The sequence below is a fragment of the Piliocolobus tephrosceles genome, chromosome 16 (assembly GCF_002776525.5).
Source record: "Piliocolobus tephrosceles isolate RC106 chromosome 16, ASM277652v3, whole genome shotgun sequence".
Classification (NCBI taxonomy): Eukaryota; Metazoa; Chordata; class Mammalia; order Primates; family Cercopithecidae; genus Piliocolobus; species Piliocolobus tephrosceles.
Window position 1 is genome coordinate 1,580,379 of NC_045449.1, and position 26,088 is coordinate 1,606,466.

Genomic DNA, 26,088 nt, shown 5'->3' on the forward strand with positions numbered 1-26,088 from the left:
TTTTTTTTTTTTTGAGATGGCGTTTCACTCTTGTTGCCCAGGCCGGAGTGCAATATTGCGATCTCAGCTCACTGCAACCTCCGCCTCCCAGGTTCACGCCATTCTCCTGCCTCAGCATCCCGAGTAGCTGGGATTACAGGCATGTGCCACCATGCCCAGCTCATTTGTATTTTTAGTAGAGATGGGGTTTCTCCATGTTGGTCAGGCTGGTCTTGAACTCCCAACCTCAAGTGATTCGCCCGCCTTGGCCTCCCAAAGTGCTGGGATGACAGGTGTAAGCCTCCGCGCCCAGCCATTACCTTTTCTTGTTACCTTGTCTTCCTGGTGGGGGCTCCACTGAGCAGGTCATGTTCCCAGACATTTGTTTGGATACTGACCAGGCTGTGGCAGGGGTCGAGGGTATGGACTGACCTCTCTCCTGCTCAGAAAGGGCACAGCTGGGTTGCCAAGGCAGATACAGGCACATGGAGGGAAGCCTGGGCCATCTGAGTGTTACGGGGTGAGTGTTGGGGGTGGCCCACCCTTGAGGGACAAGAGCAGCTGGGCATCTTGGCAAGAGCCCTGGACTGTTGGGAGCTCGGAGTATGAATTCTGAGTCTCCCTCCTCCTAGTTTTGTGACACTAGACAACCCTTACCTCAGTCTTTGCTTCCCTGCCTATGAAATGGGATAAAAATATTCATTCTACAGGGCCATGTGGCCACTCATTTTTATTTTATTTTATTTATTTTATTTTATTTTATTATTTTATTATATTATATTATATTATATTATATTATATTATATTATATTATATTATATTATATTATATTATATTATATTTATTTTTGAGACGGAGTCTCGCCCTGTCGCCCAGGCTGGAGTGCAGTGGTGCAATATCGGCTCACTGCAAGCTCCACCTCCTGGGTTCATGCCATTCTCCTGCCTCAGCCTCCCGAGTAGCTGGGACTACAGGCGCCCGCCACCACGCCTGGCTAATTTTTTGTATTTTTACTAGAGATGGGGTTTCACCGTGTTAGCCAGGATGGTCTCGATCTTCTGACCTCTTGATCCGCCCACCTTGGCCTCCCAAAGTGCTGGGATTACAGGCGTGAGCCACTGCGCCCGGTGTGGCCACTCATTTATTTCTCATCTACCAAACACCTACTCAACAGGTGCTGGCAATGGGCGCAAATAAAAAAACTCAGTTCTGTTGGGCACAGTGGCTCACGCCTGTCATCCCAGCAGTGTGGGAGACTCAGCAGGAGGATCGTTTGAGTCCAGGAGTTTGAGACCAGCATGGGCAACATAGTGAGATCCCTGTCTCTACAAAAAAGCAAAAATTACCAGGCGTGGTGGCACGTGCCTGTGGTACTACCTACTTGAGAATCTGAGGTGGGAGGATCACTTGAACCCAGGAGATTAAGACTGCAGTGAGGGGCTGGTACATTGGCTCATGCCTGTAATCCCAGCACTTTGGGAGGCCGAGGCAGGCAGATCACGAGGTCGGGAGATCGAGACCATCCTGGCTAACACGGGGAAACCCCGTCTCTACTAAAAATACAAAAAATTAGCTGGGTGTGGTGGCGGGCACCTGTAGTCCCAGATACTCGGGAGGCTGAGGCAGGAGAATGGCATGAACCCGGGAGGCGGAGCTTGCAGTGAGCCAAGATTGTGCCACTGCACTCCAGCCTGGGCGACAGAGTGAGACTCCGTCTCAAAAAAAAAAAAAAAAGAAAAAAGAAAAACTCAGTTCTTTTTTTTAACTTTCTTTTTTTAGAGACAGAGTCTCACTTACTCCACCACCCAAGCTGGAGTACAGTGGTACAATATTGGCTCACTGCAGCCTTGGCCTCCCAGGTTCAACCAATTCTCATGCCTCAGCCTCCCAAGTAGCTGGGACCATAGGCACGTGCCACCACGCCCCGCTAATTTTTTGGGTATTTTTTAGTAGAGATGGGGCCTCACCATGTTGCTCAGGCTGGTCTCAAACTCCTGAGGTCTTCTTCGGCCTCCCAAAGGGCTGGGATTACAGGCATGAGCCATTGCACCTGGCTCCCAATTTTTATTTTTATATTTATTTTTATTTATTTTTTGAGACAGGGTCTTACTCTGTCACCCAGGCTAGAGTACAGTGGCACGATCTCAGCTCACTGTAACCTCTGCCTCCCAGGTTCAAGCGATTCTCCTGCCTCAGCCTCCCAAGTAGCTGGGATTACAGGCGCCCACCACCATGACCAGTTAATTTTTTTACATTCTTAGTAGAGATGGGTTTCACCATGTTGCCCAGGATGGTCTTGAACTCCTGACCTCAAGTGATTCACCCATCTCAGCCTCCCAAAGTGCTGGGATTATAGGTGTGAGCCACTTGGCTGACAGTGATTTTTTTTTTTTTTTTTTTTTTTGGAGATGGAGTCTCGTTCTGTTGCCCAGGCTGGAGTGCAGTGGCGTGATCTCGGCTCACTGCAAGCTCTGACTCCTGGGTTCACGCCATTCTCCTGCCTCAGCCTCCCAAGTAGCTGGGACTACAGGTGCCCGCCACCATGCCCGGCTCATTTTTTGTATTTTTAGTAGAGACAGGGTTTCACCGTGTTAGCCAGGATGGTCTCCATCTCTGACCTCGTGATCCGTCCGCCTGGGCCTCCCAAAGTGCTGGGATTACAGGCGTGAGCCACCGTGCCCGGCCCCTGTGACCCACTTTTTAAAAACTGTCAGCTGGCCGGCCACGGTGGCGCGTGCATATAATCCCAGCCAACTGGGAGGCTAAGGCAGGAGAATCGCTTGAACCGGGGAGGTGGAGGTTGCAGTGAGCCGAGATCGCCCCACTGCCCTCCAGCCTGGGCGACATAGTAAGGCTCTGTCTCAAATAAAAAAACCAGCGAATCTCTCTTCTGCGCTGTCTCCCCGCAGAGAGCCCCTGCATGATCAGGGAGGAAAACTCATTCCAGTTTCAGGCCAAACACAAAAAAATTAGGGAGGACAGCCCCAAGGGGCGAGAACCACCACCCTACACAAAGCCACAAGGAGACAGTCAGTCGCTGTGCGTCTCTGCGGGGCCCTGAACTCAAACCCAAGACTTCCTGTCTCCTGCCAGGGCTCCCCAGACCCCGACAGCACAGGAGCGCTGGTGGAGGAGGAGGATCCTTTCTTCAAAGTCCCGGTGAACAAGCTGGCAGCGGCTGTCTCCAACTTTGGCTATGACCTGTACCGGGTGCGGTCCAGCATTAGCCCCACGACCAATGTGCTCCTGTCTCCTCTCAGTGTGGCCACGGCCCTCTCGGCCCTCTCGCTGGGTGAGTGCTCAGAGGCAGGAAGCCCCAGGCAGACCTGGAGAGGCCCCTGTGGCTTCTGGGTAAACGTGGCTGAGTTTATTGACGTTGGAGCCCAGGGAGGGGTGAAGTAGCACTGGGGGCCTGGCCTGGGGGTCCCAGCCATGTAAGCAGGAGCTCGGGCTGCACACACACGACTCCACAGCTCCCCCAGCCCGGGGGTCCCAGCCGTGCAGGTGGGAACTCAGGCTATACACACACACACACACACACACACGCGCGCGCGCGCATACACAGATTCCCCAGCTCCCCCGGCCCTGCAGGCGGGAACTGGGGTTACACACACACACACACACACACAATTCGCCCGGGGGTCCCAGCCGTGCAGGAGAGAACTCGGGCTACACACACACACACACACACACACACACACACACAAACACACGATTCCCCAGCTCCCTGAAAGGGGCTGGGAACCACTGACATCGTGCTTGACCCCTCAGGGGTCGCTTACTGATACGGTGACTTCAAGGCACATTCTTTTTTTTTTTTTTTTTTTTTTTTTTTTTTGAGACGGAGTCTCGCTCTGTTGCCCAGGCTGGAGTGCAGTGGCCGGATCTCGGCTCACTGCAAGCTCCGCCTCCCGGGTTTATGCCATTCTCCTGCCTCAGCCTCCCGAGTAGCTGGGACTACAGGCGCCCGCCACCTCGCCCGGCTAGTTTTTTTTTCTTTTCTTTTTTTTTTTTTTTGAGACGGAGTCTTGCTCTGTCGCCCAGGCTGGAGTGCAGTGGCCAGATCTCAGCTCACTGCAAGCGCCGCCTCCCGGGTTCACGCCATTCTCCTGCCTCAGCCTCCTGAGTAGCTGGGACCACAGGCGCCCGCCACCTCGCCCGGCTAATTTTTTGTATTTTTAGTAGAGACGGGGTTTCACCATGTTAGCCAGGATGGTCTCTATCTCCTGACCTCGTGATCCGCCCGTCTCGGCCTCCCAAAGTGCTGGGATTACAGGCTTGAGCCACTGCGCCCGGCCTCCGGCTAGTTTTTTGTATTTTTTTTTTTTTAGTAGAGACAGGGTTTCACCGTGTTAGCCAGGATAGTCTCGATCTCCTGACCTCATGATCTGCCCATCTCGGCCTCCCAAAGTGCTGGGATTGCAGGCTTGAGCCACCGCGCCCGACCTCAAGGCACATTCTTGCATTCCTTAACCAAGCCGGTGGGGTGCTAGCCCTTAGCATAGGTTCCTGGCATATAATTGCAAACAGGCAAGCGCGGGCTTGCCCTCACTGAGAACACAGCTGGGTTCACAGGGGAAACTAATATCAGGTAACTACAGAATAGTCTTTTTTTCTTTCTTTTTTTTTTTCCTGAGACGGAGTCTTGCTGTGTCACCCAGGCTGGAGTGCAGTGGTTCCATCTCAGCTCGCTGCAACCTCTGCCTCCCAGGTTCAAGGAATTCTCCTGCCTCAGCCTCCCGAGTAGCTGGGATTACAGGCACCTGCCACCACGCCCAGCAAATATTTGTATTTTTAGTAGAGACGGGGTTTCTCCATGTTGCCTAGACTGGTCTCAAACTCCTGGGCTCAAGCGATCCACCCGCCTCGGCCTCCCAAAGTGCCAGGATTATAGGCATGAGCTGCTGTGCCCAGCCAGAATAGTCTTAAGGGCTGTGATGGGAGAAGCACAGGGACTGGTACCCCTCGCTCCCTCACTCCCACCTTCCAGACCTGACGCCTTTAACCTACTTCAGGAAAATCTCTAAGGATGAAAATTCCTTGGCCACCTAGATTGTCTTGAAGATCAACCTACTTGGGCTCTCAGCAGACAAAAAAGATGAGTATAGTATCTGTGTTCTGGGAGGGGGCTTGATCTGGGCCCTGGTGTGCAGCTATCAACGTCCACATCCTTGTCTCTGGCAGGAGCGGAGCAGCGAACAGAATCCGTCATTCACCGGGCCCTCTACTATGACTTGATCAGCAGCCCAGACATCCATGGCACCTACAAGGAGCTCCTTGGCACGGTCACTGCCCCCCAGAAGAACCTCAAGAGTGCCTCCCGGATCATCTTTGAGAAGAGTGAGTCACCTTTCCAGCCCGAGCTGCCTGAGGAATGTGGGCTCCATGCTGCAGACTGGGGGTTCTTTTTTTTTTTTTTTTGAGATGGAGTCTCGCTCTGTCGCCCAGGCTGGAGTGCGGTGGCGCGATCTCCGCTCACTGCAAGCTCCGCCTCCCGGGTTCACGCCAGTCTCCTGCCTCAGCCTCCCGAGTAGCTTGGACTACAGGCACCCGCCACCTCGCCCGGCTAATTTTTTGTATTTTTTAGTAGAGACGGGGTTTCACCGTGTTAGCCAGGATGGTCTCTATCTCCTGACCTCGTGATCCGGCCGCCTCGGACTCCCAAAGTGCTGGGATTACAGGCATGAGCCACCGCGCCCTGCCAACTGGGGGTTCTTTCTAAACAATAGATCATATATGCTCAGGCCTGGCCTGGCACTGGTGGGGGAGGAAGGGTCCGTGAACCCAGAGAGGATCAGAAAGAGGAAGTGGGCTGCAGGAGATGGTGGGAGGGGCAGGGAGGGCAGTGGCATGATGTGGGGAATCTGCTGCCCCCTGGCCAGTGCCTGGGAGTGCCAGCAGAAGTCCTGGCAAGTCACAAGAAGATGCTGGGGGGGAAGTCAGGGCCTGCTGAGCGGTAAACCAGAACCCGAGCCTGGCAGGCTCTTGAAGATGGGATGCTGGTCGTTGAGTCTCACACGCTAACCTCTGCTCCGCCTCTTCTCAGAGCTGCGCATAAAATCCAGCTTTGTGGCACCCCTGGAAAAGTCATATGGGACCAGGCCCAGAGTCCTGACGGGCAACCCTCGCTTGGACCTGCAGGAGATCAACAACTGGGTGCAGGCCCAGACGAAAGGGAAGCTCGCCAGGTCCACAAAGGAACTGCCCGATGAGATCAGTGTTCTCCTTCTCGGCGTGGCGTACTTCAAGGGTGAGCGCGTCTCCGCTTCTTTTTCATTTATTTTATTTTATTGTATTTATTTGACAGAGTCTTACTCTGTAGCCCAGGCTGGAGTGCAGTGGTGCGATCTCAGCTCAATGCAACCTCTGCCTCCCAGGTTCAAGCGATTCTTGTGCTTCAGCCTCCCGAGTAGCTGGGATTACAGGCATGCACCACCACGCCCGGCTAATTTTTTGTACTTTAGTAGAGACGGGGTTTCACCAATTTGGCCAGGCTGGTCTCGAACTCCTGACCTCAGGTGATCTGCCCACCTCGGCCTCCCAAAGTGCTGGGATTACAGGCATGAGCCACCACGCCCGGCCCTTTTAAGTTATTTTTAAATTAAGAGACAGGGTGTCGCTATGATGCCCAGGCTGGTCTCAAACTCCTGAGCTCAGGTGATCTGCCCACCTCGGCCTCCCAAAATGCTGGGATTACCATGTCCAACTTTCCACTTCTTTTTTGACCAAGGGTGGGTGGCAGGCATCAGAGGGGGCTTGGAAAGGGGACGTGTCAAAGACCTTGCCCAGCATGGGGGCTGGGGCACAGCTGGGGGAGGATCTGGGAACTGCACTCGCCTGGAGCTTATCTGCTTGTCATCAAATCCAAGCCAAGGTATGAATGTCTATAGAGTCAGAGACTTGTGGAGACAGAAGAGCAGAGAGCGAGAAAGAATGAACAATGGGCCTGTTTGGGGCTTGCCTGGCCTTTGAATCAGACAAGATGTATTTATTTATTTTTTTAAGACGGAGTCTCATTCTGTCGCCCAGCCTGGAGTGCAGTGGTGCAGTCTTGGCTCACTACAGCCTCCCTACCTCCCAGGTTCAAGTGATTCTCCTGCCTCAGCCTCCTGAGTAGCTGGGATTACAGGTGCCCGCCACCACGCCTGGCTAATTTTTATATTTTCAGTAGAGATGGGGGTTTTGCCTTGTTGGCCAGGCTGGTCTCGAAAACTCCTGACCTCAGGTCATCCGCCTACCTCGGCCTCCCAAAGTGCTGGGATTACAGGTGTGAACCACCGTGCTGGCCGAATCAGACCAGGTTTAAATCCCAGCTCCGCCCGTACTAGCTGAGGAACTCTGCACTCATTTTGTAACCTTTCCGGGCCTATGTTCTCACCTTCATCGTGACGATAATACACCTACTTCATAGATACCTTTTTATGTTGTGTCCAAGTTTTACGACAACTCTAGTTCTGTACCCAAGACATGGCAGGTGGCCAACGGCATCCTTCTAGGCTGTGGTGATGTGTCTGGAGATCGTTCCACAGGCCTAGTGTGGGGCCAGCCCGGGGCAGGGGGAGGGGTTGGGCAACCCCTCCCTTAAAATGCTTTGTGACTGTCGGCCGGGCGCAGTGGCTCACGCCTGTCATCCCAGCACTTTGGGAGGCCGAGGCAGGCGGATCACGAGGTCAGGAGATTGAGACCATCCTGGCTAACATGGGGAAACCCCGTCTCTACTAAAAAATACAAATAAATAAATAAGCCAGACGTGGGGACGGACGTCTGTAGTCCCAGCTACTCAGGGGGGCTGAGGCAGGAGAATGGCATGAACCCGGGAGGCGGAGCTTGCAGTGAGCTGAGACTGCACCACTGCACCCCAGCCTGGGCAACAGTCCCAAAAAAAAAAAAAAAAAATGCTTTGTAACTGTCTGAGGCACCAGCAAGAGCGGCCCCGTAGCCTGGAAAAAATCCGAATGGCTTCCTACTTCAAGCACTGATCTCTAGTGTGTGAGAGAACAGCTCTGGATCCAGATATTATAGGTCACATTAAGCTAGAGGAGCTTGGCCATCAGCTGGCTTCGAGAGCGTCAGCCAGTTACTTCACCTCTTCTACTTCGGCCCGTTTTCAGCTATGAGAGGGCATAATCCGCAGGACCTCAGGTCTCTTCCAGCTCGGACCTTGTTTGACTGTCTCCCACAGACACTGCTGTAGGAGTGCACACCAGTTTACTTTTCTTTCGTTTTTGAGACGGAGTTTGGCTCTTTTTGCCCAGGCTGGAGTGCCGTGGCATGATCTTGGCTCACTGCAACCTCTGGCTCCCAGGTTCAAGCGATTCTCCCACCTCGGCCTCCCGAGTAGCTGGGATTATAGGTACCCACCACTGCACCCGGCTAACTTCTGTATTTTTAGTAGAGACAGGGTTTCACCATGTTGGCCAGGCTAGCCTCGAACTCCTGACCTTAGATGATCCACCCGCCTCAGCCTCCCAAAGTAAGGCACCACACCCGGCCATTTTTGTATTTTTAGTAGAGACGGGGTTTTGCCATGTTGGCCATGCTGGTCTCAAACTCCTGACCTCAAGTGATCTGCCCACCTTGACCTCCCAAAGTGCTGGGACAACAGGCGTGAGTCACCGTGCCCAGCCATTTTTATATTTTTAGGACAGTGTTTTGTCATGTTGGCCAGGCTGGTCTCAAACTCCTGACCTCAAGTGATCTGTCCACCCCGGCCTCCCAATATGCTGGGATTGCAGGTGTGAGCCCACCGCGCCCGGCCACCAGTTTACTTTTCTTGTAGGCTATCACAGAACGTGTACAATCCAGAGAGCCTAATCAGCCAAACCAACGTCTCACCATCGGAGTTTGCTGGTGAAGGGTACTCGGGGTTCTGGAAATAACTGTGGCGTCCAAACCACACACACTGAGGCAGGCCTATTCCCTGAGGCATCAGAGCCCCGGTGGCTAAGCTCCCTTGAGTCAGGCAATTTTCAACAACGCTTTGGGGACACAGCATGGTGCCACTGTCTTTCTGGTCTCCTGGGGCTCAGACTATGTCATTCATTTCATTCCAGGGCAGTGGGTAACAAAGTTTGACTCCAGAAAGACTTCCCTCGAGGATTTCCACTTGGATGAAGAGAGGACCGTGAGGGTCCCCATGATGTCAGACCCTAATGCTATTTTACGCTATGGCTTGGATTCGGATCTCAGCTGCAAGGTCCGTAGGGGTAGGGGCAATGTGGGTGATGGGTGGAGGGAGAGGACAGAGAAGCAAAACAGGGGAGTGGGAGTAAAACGACCTGTGAGATCCGACAGCTGTCTACATTTCGCCTGCTGTTTGACTTCGAGCAGGTTACTAACATCTCTGAGCCTTTCCTCTTCTTAAGATGGGGTAGGGGATTGTTATCAACACTTATCCTGCCAGGGTTGGTTGGAAGGATGAGTAAGGTAATATGAAACGGGCCCTCAGACTGGGTGCCCAAATGTTAGTTCTCTTTCTTTCCTTGAGACTCCTATTTCTACAATTTAAAGCCAGACTTTGAAAAATAATGACAAACTTCAAATTGTTGGCATTTTTTTTTTTTTTCTTTTTTGAGGCCGAGTCTCGCTCTGTTGCCCGGGCTGGAGTACTGTGGCCGGATCTCAGCTCACTGCAAGCTCCGCCTCCCAGGTTCACGCCATTCTCCTGCCTCAGCCTCCCGAGTAGCTGGGAGTACAGGCGCCCGCCACCTCGCCCGGCTAGTTTTTTGTATTTTTTAGTAGAGATGGGGTTTCACCGTGTTAGCCAAGATGGTCTCGATCTCCTGACCTCGTGATCCACCCGTCTCGGCCTCCCAAAGTGCTGGGATTACAGGCTTGAGCCACCGCGCCCAGCCTTTTTTTTTTTTTCTTGAGATGGAGTCTTGCTCTGTCTCCCAGGCTGCAGTGCAGTGGCATGATCTTGGCTCACCATAACCTCTGCCCTGTCGGGTTCAAGCAATTCTCCTGCCTCAGCCTCCCTAGTAGCTGGGATTACAGGCACCTGCCAGCATGCCCGGCTAATTTTGTATTTTTAGTAGAGACAGGGTTTCACCATCTTGCCCAGGCTGGTCTCGAACTCCCGACCTCAGGTAATCCGCCCGCCTAGGCCTCCTAAAGTGCTGGGATTCCAGGTATGAGCCACTGCGCTCAGCCAATCGTTGGCATTCTAAGGCTTTCAGTGTACCTGACTTCTTTTAGTTGTAGGTCTGTAATTGTTAACCTTTGTTGGGCCATGGCCGTCACACGGGATCTCTCTGGGAATCTGACCACAGTGCCTCAAACCGGGGAGAGTACTGCCAGGTGTACACACACATTTCTGAAACCCGGAGAGCACTGCCAGGTGTACACACACACGTTTCTGAAACCCAGGAGAGCACTGCCAGGTGTACACACACACGTTTCTGAAACCCGGGAGAGCACTGCCAGGTGTACACACACATTTCTGTCAATGATTTCAGGAGACTCTTGGGACCCCGACACCATCTGTTCCATGGACTGTAGGTTGAGAGCCTCTGTTCAAAGGATGCTTTTGCTCTTGGTGGGTGGATGGGGTGGAGTCTCCACGCCCTCTTACGGCCCCTTCGGTATTCCTATCCCCGGTTCTCCCTGTCTTAGTCCAGCGCTCTCTATCTAACACATGATCAGTCAATGTTGGCAGACGGACTTTGGGAGAAAATAAAGACCTGAAATTCAATTCTAGCTCCTTAAACCACAGGAGAACATTCTTTCAGCAGATAACTTCAGTTGGTATTAGGCCAAGGTAAGAAAGGCCAGCAGCAGCCTTTCTGAAGAAATCTCAGGAGATGGCTTGCTGCCAGAAAGCGCTAACCCAGAGGGGGAACTGTTAAATAGATGAGGGGCTGGGGGAAGGACCAGGCCAGGGCCCCGCCACGGGAGAGGAAGACAGCTCCTGGCTGTGCCTGTCCCCGGCTTTTGTAAAGGACTAACCCACGTGCTTTCTCGCTTGTCTCAGATTGCCCAGCTGCCCTTGACCGGAAGCATGAGTATCATCTTCTTTCTGCCCCTCAAAGTGACCCAGAATTTGACCCTGATAGAGGAGAGCCTCACCTCCGAGTTCATTCACGACATAGACCGAGAACTGAAGACTGTGCAGGCGGTCCTGACCCTCCCCAAGCTGAAGCTGAGTTACGAAGGCGAGGTCACCAAGCCCCTGCAGGAGATGAGTATGTCTGAAGACCCTTTTGCTTTTGGTGGGTGGGGCGGGCCGGGGTCTTCGGGCCTTCCACTTTGCTAAGCAGAACTCAGGGCTCCACGGCCTTGCAGGGGCTGTGGATGATTCCTTAAGCCTCGTCCTGCCGGAAGGGAAGGCCGAACTGCCTTCTCTCATCAGACTCATTCCTCAGCCTCACGAGCAGACCTCCTTACAGGCGCTCACGACACTGCCTCTCAGGACGAGTCTGTCTGACCTGTGTTTTTGCTAAGTGCCCCACCCTCGGCCAGCTCTGAGCTCGAGGCCTCCCGGAAGTCAGCAGTGGTGCGCCATCCCGGCTGGCTTGCAGGTGGATCCCTCGGTTGGGGTGCTGGGGAAGGCAGGGTTTTCACGGAAATCTCTCTCCATCTCTACAGAGCTGCAGTCCTTGTTTGATTCGCCAGACTTTAGCAAGATCACAGGCAAACCCATCAAGCTGACTCAAGTGGAACACCGGGCTGGCTTCGAGTGGAACGAGGATGGGGCGGGAGCCACCCCCAGCCCAGGGCTGCAGCCTGCCCACCTCACCTTCCTGCTGGACTATCACCTTAACCAGCCTTTCATCTTCGTACTGAGGGACACAGACACAGGGGCCCTTCTCTTCATTGGCAAGATTCTGGACCCCCGGGGTACCTAATACCCCAGTTTAATACTCCAGTACCCTAGAAGAAAACCCCAGAGGCACAGCAGATTCCACAGGACACGAAGGCTGCCCCCGTAAGGTTTCAATGCATACAATAAAAGAGCTTTATCCTTCACTTGCTACTTTGTTCCTCCTCCTATTTTGAGCTATGCTAAATATCAAATGAAGAGAAATTGCTCTTTAGGAATTTGGTGGTTCTCTGCTTCTAGCCTGGTTTTATCTAAATGCTGCAGAAAGGCACCGTTTGTAAGAACTTTAAGGTACCTGTGTTGGGTAACGCAGGGACAGCTTCTCTGCCCTGGGGGTGTTTCGGTACTAGGACCTGCGATCCTCCCGGGAGGCCATTTCCTGCCCCCATAATCACTGAAGCATGCTTGTGAACAACACACAGAGACATAAGAGAGGCCATCTGTAACGTAAGGAAATTGTTATTTTATAAATCATTTAAAGAAAGCTTTCAAGGACACAGTAAATAGACCCGATATGTAAAGATTCTAAACATATTCTTTGTAAGGAGGTATGCCTATTTTACAAAGTACAGCGGGGCACGGTGGCTCACGGCTGTAATCCCAGCGCTTTGGGAGGCCGAGGCGGGCTGATCACCTGAGGTTGGGAGTTCGAGACCAACCTGATCAACATGGAGAACCCCTGTTTCTACTAAAAATACAAAATTAGCAGGGCATGGTGGCGCATGCCCATAATCCCAGCTACTCGGGAGGCTGAGGCAGGAGAATCGCTTGAACCTGGGAGGTAGAGGTTGCAGTGTGCCAAGATCATGCCATTGCGCTCCAGTCTGGGCGACAAGAGTGAAACTCCGTCTCAAAAAACAACCAAAAACCCAAAGTATAACCGGGCTTTTTGAAGAACATGAAACACGCCCAGTGTTTGAAGTAGAATAACTACCGAACTGTCCACAGGACTAAACTTTTTTCTCTTGAAAAAGCTCTACCAAAAAAAGTCACTGTCCTCTCCCTTGCCACAGAATATTAGACAGGAGGAGAAATGATATTCTGGGGCCCTTCATTCTACAGATGTTTGAGTGCTAATTTTATTTCAGATTCCCAAAAAGCTATTGCCAGGTATCTCTGGGGCTACTGATTTCCTGATCATAATATAATGGCCACTGACGGGCACTTCTTGGGCACGCTCAGGGTGGGTAATCTCTCAGCAGCAGCGAGGATCTGGCATTCTTTTCCACGAATGCACCTGAGCTACTTGGTCACCAGTGGTAACATAGCAACCAGGGTTCCGACCTAGGGAACCCCATACCCTTCTGACTGGAACGGGGTTGGGCTATTGCTACACATCCTGGTGGAAGGGAGCCATCATCCCTACCCTCGGTCTCTTAAAATCAGAACCACAAACAGCAACGAATCCCCTGCAGCCCCCAGTTCTCATACTGTCTGTATTCGACTCGCCAGCTTGGAGAGGTCTGGTAGAGAAAAGGAGTCTTTTTAGGTTTGACAACAAAGAGAAGAACTCAGGGCCGGGCATGGTGGCTCTTGCCTGGAATCCCAGCACTGTGGGAGGCCAAGGCGGATGGCACACCTGAGGTCGGGAGCTCAAGACAACCCCGGCCAACATGGAGAAACTCTGTCTTCACTAAAAATACAAGATTAGCTGGGTGTGGTGGCGCATGCCTGTAATCCCTGCTGCTAGGGAGGCTGAGGGAGGAGAATCGTTTGAACCCGGGAGGTGGAGGTTGCAGTGAGCCAAGATTGTGCCACTGTACTCCAGCCTGGGTGACAGAGACTCTGTCTCAAAAAAAGAAAAAAAGAAAAAAAAGGGCCGAGCTCACACCTGTAATCCCAGCACTTTGAGAGGCTGAATCACCTGAGGCTGGGAGTTCGAGCCCAGCCTGGCAAACATGGAGAAACCCTGTCTCTACTAAGAATACAAAATTAGCCGGGCGTGATGGTGTATGCCTGTAATCCCAGCTACTCGGGAGGCTGAAGCAGGAGAAATGCTTGAACCTGGGAGGCGGAGGTTGCGGTGAACCGAGATTACACCGTTGCACTCCAGCCTGGGCAACAAGAGCGAAACTCCGTCTCAAAAATAACAACAACAACAACAAAAAACTTAGAAGGAGGCATATGTGTTATAAAGTCTTCACTACAAGTTTGATTTTATTAGTGTTTGGTTAGTGACTCTGCCAAGAGTACAGAATGAAGGGCAGAGAATAAGGACTGGAAAACTGGCAGGAAACACTGAGAGCCACCATCCGTGGAGGAAACTGCTCAATACAATGGCTCCATATTCACTTCTCTAGTCACAATTTCTACTCCACCGATTTTCACAAAGGATTCGGGGAAGCTAGATACCGTACATGGAACCGGGCGTCTCTGGAGGTAAGCTGCCTTCCTGATTTCTTGTTTTACAATTATTTTTCAATTACAGTGTAACTACTAAGAGTTTCAGCTCCCACTGGAGTGGCGCACACATCTCATTACTACTAAGACCACAGGAATGTTCCAGGGAAACAGACTATCATCACTGAGCGAGGTGGAATCCAGCCAAAACCCCAGGCTAACCTCCAGATGCCTGCAGATCAGATCAGCTAAAATCCTTTTAAAGGACTTGGACTCTCCAGATACTAGTTTTAAGTCTTTTCTGGGAACTAGGGTTTGTATTGGAGGCCACTTAACTATTTCAAGAAATACCCACCAAAATAGGTGTCTCTCTGACTGCAATGGCTTCTGAGTCCCCCCAGCCCTCGTATCCCAGGCTTGGGACTGTTGGGAAAGTCCCGTCTCCTGTTGAAAGCTCAGCAGCAACAGAACCTGTTTAGTTTTGTTTTTTTTGAGACAGGGTCTTACTCTGTCACGCAGGCTGGAGTGCAATAGTGCGATCTTGGCTCACTGCAGCCTCAGTCTACCAGGCTCAGGTGATCCTATCTCAGCTTCTCGAGTAGGTGGGACTACAGGCATGTGCCACCACGCTTGGTGAATTAAAAAAAATTTTTTTTGTAGCGATACGGTCTCACTATATTGCCCAGGCTGGTTTTGAACTCCTGGGCTCAAGCGATCCTCCCACCTCAGTGTCTCAAAGTACTGGGATTACAGGCGTGAGCCTCCACACCCGGCCAACTCAACATACTAGGATTACAGGCGTGAGCCTCCCACCTCAGCCTCTCACAGTACTGGGATCACAGATGTGAACCTCTATGCCGGGCCTGCAGAACCTACATAGAACCCACACCTGGTCCGCAGACCCCACACCCGATCCACAGAACCCACACCTGGCAGCAGAACCTCTTATTTTTTTTTTGAGTTGGAGTCTCACACTGTCATCCACGTTGGAATGCAGTGGAGCGATCTCAGCTCACCGCAACCTCTGCCTCCCGGGTTCAAGAGATTCTCCTGCCTCAGCCTCTCAAGTAGCTGGGATTATGGGCGTCTGCCACCACGCCCAGCTAGTTTTTGTATTTTTAGTAAAGACGGGGTTTCACCATGTTGGCCAGTCTGGTCTCTAACTCCTGACCTTGTGATCTGCCTCCCTCAGCCTCCCAAAGTGTCAGGATTGCAGGCGTGAGCCGCCTTGCCCGGCTGGCAAACAAAACCTCTTTATTTTTTTTTTTTTTAGACGGAGTCTCGCTCTGTCGCCCAGGCTGGAGTGCAGTGGCCGGATCTCTGCTCACTGCAAGCTCCGCCTCCCGGTTCTCCTGCCTCAGCCTACCGAGTGGCTGGGACTACAGGCGCCCGCCAGGTCGCCCGGCTAGTTTTTTTGTATTTTTAGTAGAGACGGGGTTTCACCGTGTTAGCCAGGATGGTCTCGATCTCCTGACCTCGTGATCCGCCCGCCTTGGCCCCCCACAGTGCTGGGATGACAGGCGTGAGCCGCCGCGCCCGCCCAGCTGTAACCTCTTTACCTTGTGTTCCATGGGCTCCTTTTCTGTGGGTCAAAATCCCCCTGGGACCCTAAACTGAAGACCTTACAAGGGTGGGTGGTAAGTCCAATAAACAGGATTTCATCTTCTGGAGCTCCTGGATTTCATCATCCCACGGGCCACAGTGCAGCGACAGAACCTCCTCAGCCTTCTGTATTGTGCTCAGGGCTTCGGGTACTGCAAACCTGAGCCGAGGGAGGTAAGAGGAGTTAGTTCACTGATTCGTGAGGCAAATGTTAATTGAGGGCCTACTCACACACCGTGAAGAACGTAAGATCATTTCTGTCATCAAGGATCTTACAATCTAGAACAGTAAGTAAGACACTGTCACAAACACGCTGTAAAGCAGAATGTGAGAAAAAAGTTATAAAAGAGAGTATAGATGCCAGGATCCTGAGAACAAGAGGCAAATCTCAAAGCTTTTTTTTCTTTGAGACGGAGTTTCACTCATCGCCCAGGTAGTGGTGCGATCTCAGCTCACTGCAACCTCTGCCTCCCGGGTTCAAGTGATTCTCCCACCTCAGCCTCCTGAGTAGCTGGGTGCCACCACACCCGGCCTCAAAGTTTTCATCTGGTATTGACCACAGGTTACACAGCAGTTTTCATTTTAGAGTAACCATTTTAGGGCTGACCTCTGACCTAACTCTGCCGCCCGTTTCCCTCTCTCTGACCAAAAAGAATGCCTCTGTGTCTTGGGTATCAGGCCTACTCACCATTCATAGCCTTAGGTTGAATCTTTTTTTTTTTTGAGACAGAGTCTTGATCTGTCGCCCAGGCTGGAGTGCAGTGGCTGGATCTCAGCTCACTGCAACCTCCGCCTCCCGGGTTCACGCCATTCTCCTGCCTCAGCCTCCCGAGTAGCTGGGACTACAGGCGCCCGCCACCTCGCCCGGCTAGTTTTTTGTATCTTTTAGTAGAGACGGGGTTTCACCGGGTTAGCCAGGATGGTCTCGATCTCCTGACCTCGCGATCCACCCGCCTTTGCCTCCCAAAGTGCTGGGATGACAGGCTTGAGCCACCGAGGATGAATCTTTAAACACTTTCTCATAGCAATGTACACCAAGGGCAGCTTTACCAAGGTTAGAGGTGTTTCCCCCAGAAATCCTGAAATTGGGCCCTAAATGGTCTCAGTAGCAAAAGTGGATTTGGCATTAGTGCATCAGTGTGCTGTTCTTTCCTTTTAACCTTCAAAGCAGGTTCCTCTGCTTAGAACAGAGGATTAAAAAAAAAAAAAAAAAGCTGGGTGCGGTGGCTCATGCCTCCAATCCCAGCACATTGGGAGGCCGAGGCGGGTGGATCGCTTGAGGTTGGGAGCTCGAGACCAGACTGACCAACATGGGAAAGCCTGTCTCTATCAAAAAATATAAAATTAGCTGGGCGTGGTGGTGCATGCCTCTAATCCAGCTACTCGGGAGGCTGAGGCAGGAGTATCACTTGAATCTGGGAGGCGGAGGTTGTGGTGAGCTGAGATCGCGCCATTGCACTCCAGCCTGGGCAACGAGAGTGAAACTGCATCTCAAAAAATAACAACAACAACAAAAAAGCAGGGTTTCTCAGCCCTGATACTATTGACACTGTGGGTGAATCCTTCTTTGCTAGGGCTGGTGGAAGCACTGTCCTGTACACGGCAGGATGCTTAGCAGCACCTCTGGCCTCTTTCCACTAGATGCCAGTAGCACCCCCCTTCCAAGTCACGACAATCAAAAATGTCTCCAGAGATCGCCTGAGCCCAGGAGTTTGAGGAAGCAGTGAGCTGTGACTGTGCCACTGCACTCTAGCCTGGGCAAGACAGCAAGACCCCTTCTCAAAAAAAAAAAAAGTCTCCAGGCAGTGCCACATGTTGTCTGGGGGTAAAATCAGCCCTGATTCCCTGGTTCAAGCAAATGCGTTACAAGGAACAGGATGCAGAGTAGGGAGAAGGCAGAGAGCCTGGAGTTGAGAGTGCTGGGGATGAGACAGCCAAGGGGGCTGTGATGAACCTGAGAACAATGGGAAGGAACACTATCCTGGAGGTGGGTGGCGCTGCCTGGTCAAGTGCTCTCCGGGAAATTCACTTGCGATCTAAAAGCTTTCCCCATATCTCCCAGGAGGAAATTCTTTTTTTTTTTTTTTTTTGAGACAGAGTCTCGCTCTGTCACCCAGGCTGGAGTGTGGTGGCGCGATCTCGGCTCACTGCAAGCTCCGCCTCCCAGGAGGAAATTCTAAAGCGTTAAGTTTGTTAGCAAAACAGAAGGCAAAGCTCTCTCCTAAGGAGGAAATAAGTTTCAACATGCTTTTAAAAACACCATAGGAAAAAAGTAATGCCCAGAAGAGCCTAGAAAAAGAACAGTGTGTGCCCTGTGAGGTGGGAAGAGGACTCACCCGTTGAAAAAGATCTGGGCCAGTTTGAAGAGCTCATGGCCCATTTCAACACTGGACGGCCCGTGGCGAACCTCCACCACGCGGAGACTCTTCTGTAGATGGGTGGCTGACTTTTGCCAGTCCCCTGTGAGAAGAGAAAAGTCTTGTTCCAGAAAAGAACCACAGTCAACTGTGGATGCACATTTTTGGGGTGAGAAAACGGAATGAAAGGGGGAGCAGCGTCAGTGTACAGAGTGGGGGATAACCAGGCAGACAAGGCTGGGGCCACGATGAAACACCCGCAGCAGCCTGTTCCTGACGCAGAACATGAAGGCCGACGCCGTACCTAAGGCAGCACAGGCCCGGGCCAGGCCATCTGCGATCTCTCCCACCATGGCGTGCTCTGCCCACAGGAAGCTCTCGGCATCACGCTGGCACCCCGACAGCAGCTGAACGGCTCGCTCTGTCAATTCAGAGGAAAGACGCCTCACTACAGACACAAGCCCAGTCCTAGAAATGAGAACCCGGGTCTCCAATTCTCCGAATCAGCTGGGCTGAATGTGGACATTCCCCTTGGCTTCCCTGGGTTGTCCCCAACCCACAGCGTCTCTTCCAGTAAAGCTGCTGTTCTCTTACGTTTTCTCTGTCAGTGGAGAAAGGCGCTAGGGGAGGCCTTCCCACATCTACCCTGGGTTTACATCAACTTGCCAACTCGACCAACTCTACCTTCCACGTATGGCCATGATTTCTCCTGACCCTGAAATCTAAGCTAAAGGTCAGCTTTCATAAAGCAGGGAAAATACAATCCCATGACGTCAAGCTCTAAGGCAGGGTTTTCAAGGGCGATGGGGAGCTCCACAACTCTCTTTCTGAAAAAGGCAAGACACTCCTATCAGCTGGGCTCTCGCCCCACTGCTCTCCAGCACAAACCAGCTCTGACCAGGGCAGAACCGCCCTTCTAGGAAGTTACGTTGCTAGGCCCTGCAATTAAAATAAATGACACTGAACTTCTGGACCTGCACAAAACTCACGGATGTCAGTGATGACCTGTTAGGGGGCAGGGGTACTTCAACTTAGCAATCGGATGCAGAAGGAAACAACAGCTGAAATCACCTGGCCCCTTTTCAAGGGCCCCACAGTAACAGGGCTGGTCAGGGTTTGGTCTCACTGGCCTATATAGCCATCTTGTGGCTGGCATGGAGATAATGACATTCAATTCTTCCATCAGTACTGAGTATCCTTGAGTCCAAAATGGTATCAGAATGAATAAAAGGGACGGGGCTGGAGGACCAAAGCCGGGAGCCAGTCTCACCCAGTTCCCCATCTCTGAGAAGCTTCTGGGCCACTCCGACCTGCTGCTGAAGGTCCTGTAACCGAGAGACTAGGTCGTCTCTGCTGACGACGGATTCTGCACAAGATCTGTTGCCACAGCGCAGCACGCCATCTCCCTGTGGAAGTCAGTTTTCTCTTTATTCCAACGCCAGGGTCGGTTATCAACATTGCCTGTGCTTCCATTATAGGATTGCTCCATAGTTTCTTACCTCATGGAGGAAAGAGACGCCTGTAATAACACATCACGACTAAAGCCTGACAGAATTTGGTTTGATGGAGGCAGTTCTAATGAAGGCAGGAGTTGATCCCACCTGAGGTTTCATTCTTGGAACAGAACGGGGATAGTGCACCATTTCTTTCCATTTCTATAGCCCCTCTCGTCGCTTTTTGGGGCCAGGACTTTAGATGACGAACATTTCTAGTGGTTATGAAAAAGTCCTACGAAAACCAATAGAAAGGCCAGGCGCGGTGGCTCACGCCTGTAATGCCGGGACTCTAGGAGGCCGAGGTGGGTGGATCACGAGGTCAGGAGATCGAGACCATCCTGGCCAACATGGTGTAACTCCGTCTCTACTAAAAAGACAAAAAATTAGCCGGGAGTGGTGGTCACGGGTGCTTGTAGTCCCAGCTACTTGGGAGGCTGAGGTCGGAGAATGGCGTGAATCAATCCAGGAGGCGGAGCTTGCAGTGAGCTGAGATCGCGCCACTGCACTCCGGCCTGGGCGACAGAGCGACACTCCGTCTCACAAAAAAAAAAAAAAAAAAAAGAAAGAAAACCAATAGAAAGGCTGGGTGCAGTGGCTCACGCCTGTAATCCCAGCGCTTTGGGAGGCCGAGGCGGGTGGGTCTCTTGAGGCCAGAAGATTGAGACCAGTCTGGCCAACACGGAGAACATGGCCAACCCATCTCTACTGAAAATACAAAAATTAGCTGGGCGTGGTGGCGTATGCCTGTAATCCCAGCTACTTGAGGCAGGAGAATTGCTTGAATCTGGGAGGTTGCGGCTGTGGTAAGTGGAGATCGTGCCACTGCACTCCAGCCTGGGTGACAGGGCGAGACCCCATCTCAGGAAAAAAAAAAAAAAAAAAAAAAAAAAAAGAAAACCAATAGAAAAAGGTGTCAGGTGTGATCGGCCTGCATTTGACCTCGGGTCTGCAAATTTAGCTTTTCTAACACAACCAGCTCTGCTTTCTAACACAACCAGCTCTGCGTTCCACTCATGCCTCTCCGAAGAAGAATACGGCACCTCTGGCAGAGGGGAAAACCTGAGGTGGGCATCTGCTGTGCTTCAAAGGCCAGTATCTATTTTCTCATTTGGCAACAGCAACCCAGTTTCTCATGAGGATCCCTCTCACCCTCAGTCCCACGGCTGGTGCCCTACAGCTGAGGGTGGGGCATGTGGCTCACATATAGCTCCTTCCTCTGGCCCAAATGGCTGGTGGAAAACTTGCCACAGTTCTCGGGTCAATGAAACTCAGTAGCGTCTTTGCCCAGGCTGCTGTTAGAGCAGCGTGTGCTCTTATCCTCCTTGGCAGGAGGTCCGCAGGCTGCTGGCAGCTCTCCTGCACCATAACAGGGAAGTCTGTGTGAGGATGGGCCACCATGGAGAAAATGAAGCTGAGAGGGGTGGACAGAAAGCCCCTGGATCAAGCTGTATCTTAAGTAGCCTTATCCCGGAATTTTTTTCTTGAAATTTTTTTTTGGTAGAGACAGGGTCTTGCTATGTTGCCCAGGCTGGTCTCGAACTCCTGGCCTCCAAGTGATCTCCCCACCTCAGCCTCCCAAAGTGCTGGGATAATAGGTAAGTGTCACTGTGCTTGGCCTATCCTGGGACTTTTCAATGACTTACTTGAGCAAATAGATTCCCAGTCTCCCCCAAATCCCACACCAGCTCAGAAGGGATATTCTGTCCTTTATAAGAGAAACATTAAACAGAACCTTTCCCTGTGGTTTCTCTGGAGGGGATGCAGTGTATGCGATGACTGGCTACAATGGGGGATGACTGGCTACAATGGAGGATGACTGGCTGGCTACAATGGAGGCGGCTTCCTCCCAAACACTGATCACCCTGGGCTGGAAAACTGACCTCCGGGAAAAGTAGAGGGGAGAGGAGACAATTACCTGCAGGGGCGCTCTGCAACTGCTGCAACAGAATGCTTTCCACCTGGGCCCTGCAGCCATCCTGTGTGCCTCCGTCTGACAAGGTGGACAGGTGCAGTCAAAGAAATACTGAGACCTCAGCTTCTGCTGCCTTTCAGCAACCCCCATCCGGCTCTTGTGAGGCCCTGGAGGGAGATCACCCTCAGCCAATATTGAAAGCAAGAGAGAGTCAAACACTACTTAAAAACCTTCAGCCTAGCGGAGGGTCTGGACAATTACTTATCCTGGGACAGCTAACCTTTACTCAAAACATTTGTGGAACTGGATACTAAAATAAGCTTCCAAGTTGCTGAGACAGGAAGAAAGAGAAGCCAAGAAGTTGTTCCTAGCCCATTTTCAGAATAGGAAATTTATAGTGATTAAACAGAGCAAGACATAGTTTAGCCACAATGGAGCCCCAGTACGAAGGCCCTTCCTTCCTTCCTCCCTTCCTTGTTTTAGGCCTAAGTGTTCACTGCCTCTTCCAGGAAGCAGACAGTAGACAGGCCTGGTGGCTTGCTGACTCGCGTCCCCCTGTCCTTTTCTGTCGGAGAAGGGCAGCACAGCAGCGCGGAGGGATGGCTCACCGTAGCAGTGGAGAATCTCTTGCCCCTTTCCAATCCGCTGTGACGCCCGGATGGTGGCGACAGTGCTAGTGAAGGACACGCTGGTGTTGGGGCTGCAGGAGTGGTTCAGGAGGCTGATGACAGGGAAGATGCCTGTGGCAAGGCGCACCTGCCTGCTGTCGGTAACGATGCTCCCTTTAGACCCTGACAGGGCAAGAGGAAAGAAGGAAAAAGGTGTCAGGACACGAGCCCTGGCCTCGCCGTCTATTCCTCAGAAGATGAGCCGGGCAGCTAGGCCTGCAGCCCGTGTGAGTCATGGCGCCACGGCCGGATCCAATGTAAATCAGATGGACCATGACTCACGGCAAGCTCCAGTCCCCAGGAAGCAAAGTGGATGAACCACATCAAGTCCACGGGAGTCCTGGAACCTGATGACTGTGTCTCTACACCACGAAATAGCCAAAGATGAGAACTTAGAGAAAAGCAATAAAAAAGGAATGAAGAGTAGGGAGCGTTCTAGATAGTTTCATGATGTTCCTGAGGGAGAACACAGAAACCAGCGCCCCTGTCAAGGTGACTTTCCAAAGACTTTTAGAGCCCAAAGGCTTTTGTTTATCTGATCTTTGGCTGGTTAATAGAACAAGCGACCTAGTTACTAACCCGAACTTTATATATTTAAGCAGGCTGAGCACCAGGGCTCCTGCCTGTAACCCCGAGGCTCAGGCAGAAGGATTGCTTGAGCCCAGGAGTTCAAGGCCAGCCTGGACAACACAGCTAGATTTGGTCTCTAAAAAAAAAAAATTTAAAAAAATTAGCCAGCCATAGTGGTGCAGATCTGTAGTCCCAGCTACTCAGGAGGCTGAGGCAGGAGGATCAACTGAGCCCCGGAGTGTGAGGCTGCAGTGAGCCATTATTGCACCACTGCACTCCAGCCTGGGTGACAGCAGGCCCTGTCTGGGAAAAAAAAAACATAAAAAAATAAAAATAAATAAATAAATAAATAAATATTTTTAAAAAGTTTTACCATATTTGTAAAATTTATTATTTTTTTCTTTTTTGGTCTTTTCAAACCCATAGTAGTTTACTTTAAAATTTTGTTCATTTTGGCTGGGTGCAGTGGTTCACGCCTGTAATCTCAGCACTTTGGGAGGCCGAGGCAGGCAGATCACAAGGTCAAGAGATCGAGACCATCCTGGCTAACACAGTGAAACCCCATCTCTACTAAAAACACAAAAAATTAGCCGGGCGTGGTGGCGGGCGCCTGTAGTTCCAGCTACTCGGGAGGCTGAGGCAGGAGAATGGCGTGAACCCGGGAGGTGGAGGTTACAGTGAGCCGAGATCGCGCCACAGCACTCCAGCCTGGGCGACAGAGTGAGACCCTGTCTCCAAAAAAAAAAAAGAAAAAAAAAATTTGTTCATTTCAGAAAACATAGTGGCTAATAAGCATTTTAAAAGTCCACTTGTACATTTCACTTAGCCAGAGGCTCCACCTGTGCCGGTTTTTGTCAAAGTCATCTGTCCTAGGAGTATGTACAGTAAAGATAATCCTGGGCATACAGAAATGCTTCAATTATGTTCAGTAGCCTCAGTTTAAGCATGAGGCAAATTATGTTTCCAACAAAACAGGCTGGAAGATAAAAGATACTAGTATTTAAGAGGAAACATTCAGTTTTCTGGAAAACTGGAAAAAGCATCATATCACCGAACACATGCCAGGAATCTCAAAAAAACCACTCAACAGGCTGGGCACCATGGCTCATGCCTATAATCCCAGCACTTTGGAAGGCTGAGGTGGGCGGATCACCTCAGGTCAGAAGTTTGAGAGCAGCCTGGCCAAAATGGCAAAACCCTGTCTCTACTAAAAATACAAAAATTAACTGGGCACGGTGGCATGTGCCTGTAGTCCCTGCTACTCTGGAGGCTGAGGTACAAGAATTGCTTGAATTCAGGAGGCAGAGGCTGCAGTGAGCCAAGATCACACAACTGCACTCCAGCCTGGGTAACAGAGCAAAACTCTGTCTCACAAAACAAAAAAATTCACAAAGAAATAAATAGTCTAGGTATAAATGTAATGGCTAAAGAAAATATTACGAACCATTGCGTGAAAATGTTTTATAGGCTGGGTGCTGTGGATCATGCCTGTAATCCCGGCACTTTGGGAGGATGAGGCAGGAGGATCACTTGAGGTCAGGAGTTTGAGATAAGCCTGGCCAACACGGTGAAACCTCGTCTCTACTAATATAAAAACTTAGCTGAGCATTGTGGTGTGCACCAGTAATCCCTGCTACTCGGGAGGCTGAAGCTGGAGAATCACTTGAAACTGGGAGGCAAAGGTTGCAGTAAGCCAAGATCGCACCACTGCATTCCAGCCTGGGCGACAGAGCGAGACTCTGTCTCCGAAAAAAAAAAAAAATAAGTTTTATAAAGGAAAACACTAAATGTAGGAATAATAGGAATAATGTTGCCTCTCTGGAGGCAATTCTACTATCTGTTGCTAAGATACAAGAATAGAACAAGAATAGAGCAAGTAAATACATTTCACAGGGAATCCAAATGACTCAATTCTAGTTAATAATTCTACAAATTGTATTAAAATCTCTCATCAGAGCTTCTCCGAAGTGCCTCACTGATTTTGTTTCTCCTTCTCCGCCTTGTTCAATACCCACCTTCTGGTATATGTGCTAACAAGCAGTGAAAATGCTAAAAGGCAGGTGGCAGGAAGGAGCCGGCCAGGGCACGGACAATTTGTAGTCGGAATAATCAGCGTGTGCATAATTAAAAGTGGACTTGCATTGCCAACTACTGATAACTGGCAATCTACATTAGAACCGCTGCTAAAATTTTCCAGAAAAGCATGATCACACTACAGTGAGTAATGTCAGCTTCGTGAATTATTTATAGATTACCCTCTGACAGAAGTAGGCCCAGGAACTGTGGGTATTTATGTCAGCGCTAAATCTCTAATTATTTCTAAAAAATTAAGTATCGATTTTTAAAAATTACTCAATATTTTGCATTAATCATCTATTAGTAGAGATAACAGAAAGTGAGAATATGTATGTACTCCATCAACCAAATTTAATCTGTGACATTTTGTATTAAAATAAAGAGGGAGGCCGGGCGCGGTGGCTCAAGCCTATAATCCCAGCACTTTGGGAGGCCAAGACGGGCGGATCACGAGGTCAGGAGATCGAGACCATCCTGGCTAACACGGTGAAAACCCATCTCTACTAAAAAATACAAAAAACTAGCCGGGCGAGGTGGTGGGCGCCTGTAGTCCCAGCTACTCGGGAGGCTGAGGCAGGAGAATGGTGTAAACCCGGGAGGTGGAGCTTGCAGTGAGCTGAGATCTGGCCACTGCACTCCAGCCCGGGAGACAGAGCGAGACTCCGTCTCAAAAAATAAATAAATAAATAAAGCGGGAGTGACTCTATACCAAAAGGGTATCTTGCTAATATCCCTAGTGTGTTTATTTTTATTTATTTATTTATTTATGAGACATGGTCTCACTCTGTTGCCCAGGCTAGAATGCAGTGGCATGAGCTAGGCTCACTGCAACCTCCGCCTCCTGAGTTCAAGTGATTCTCCTGCCTCAGCCTCCTGAGTAGCTGGGACTACAGGCGCCCGCCACGACCGGCTAATTTTTGTGTTTTTAGTAGAGATGGGGGTTTCACCATGTTGGCCAGGCTGGTCTCGAACTCCTGACCTCATGATCCACCCGCCTTGGCCTCCCAAGGTGTTGGGATTACAGGCATGAGCCACCATGCCTGGCCATCCCTAGTGCATTTAAACTGGGATTCACGTAAAGAAAAAAGATTCGGCCGGGCGTGGTGGCTCAAGCCTGTAATCCCAGCACTTTGGGAGGCCGAGACGGGCGAATCACGAGGTCAGGAGATCGAGACCATCCTGGCTGACACGGTGAAACCCCGTCTCTACTAAAAAATACAAAAAAAAAAAAAAAAAACTAGCCGGGCGAGGTGGCGGGCGCCTGTAG

At 51.1% G+C, this 26,088-nt stretch overlaps 2 protein-coding genes across 9 annotated transcripts in view; one reads left to right on the forward strand and one right to left on the reverse strand.

Moving 5' to 3' along the window:
* The window catches only part of SERPINF1 (serpin family F member 1), a 17,687-nt gene extending 5,745 nt beyond the window's left edge, over window positions 1–11,942 (forward strand). Inside the window, exons 3-8 of the mRNA XM_031934339.1 lie at window positions 3,073–3,271; window positions 5,164–5,319; window positions 6,026–6,229; window positions 9,033–9,175; window positions 10,952–11,162; window positions 11,566–11,942. Of these exons, the coding sequence (XP_031790199.1) occupies window positions 3,073–3,271; window positions 5,164–5,319; window positions 6,026–6,229; window positions 9,033–9,175; window positions 10,952–11,162; window positions 11,566–11,825 (1,173 nt within the window). The 3' untranslated portion in view covers window positions 11,826–11,942. The remainder of the gene's footprint in view (window positions 1–3,072; window positions 3,272–5,163; window positions 5,320–6,025; window positions 6,230–9,032; window positions 9,176–10,951; window positions 11,163–11,565) is intronic.
* A 2,920-nt stretch (window positions 11,943–14,862) lies between these two features.
* SMYD4 (SET and MYND domain containing 4) overlaps window positions 14,863–26,088 on the reverse strand; it is a 48,273-nt gene continuing 37,047 nt past the window's right edge. For 5 of the 8 annotated variants that reach the window (XM_023184493.2, XM_023184496.3, XM_023184495.2 and 2 more), the window contains 6 exons: window positions 22,116–22,298; window positions 21,511–21,674; window positions 19,370–19,505; window positions 18,404–18,520; window positions 18,079–18,202; window positions 14,863–15,902 (listed from right to left, as the gene is read on the reverse strand). In XM_023184493.2, coding sequence (XP_023040261.1) covers window positions 15,749–15,902; window positions 18,079–18,202; window positions 18,404–18,520; window positions 19,370–19,505; window positions 21,511–21,674; window positions 22,116–22,298 — 878 coding nt within the window. In that variant the 3' untranslated portion in view covers window positions 14,863–15,748. The other 3 variants (XR_002724894.1, XM_023184497.1, XM_023184498.2) reach the window with 3 other exon arrangements.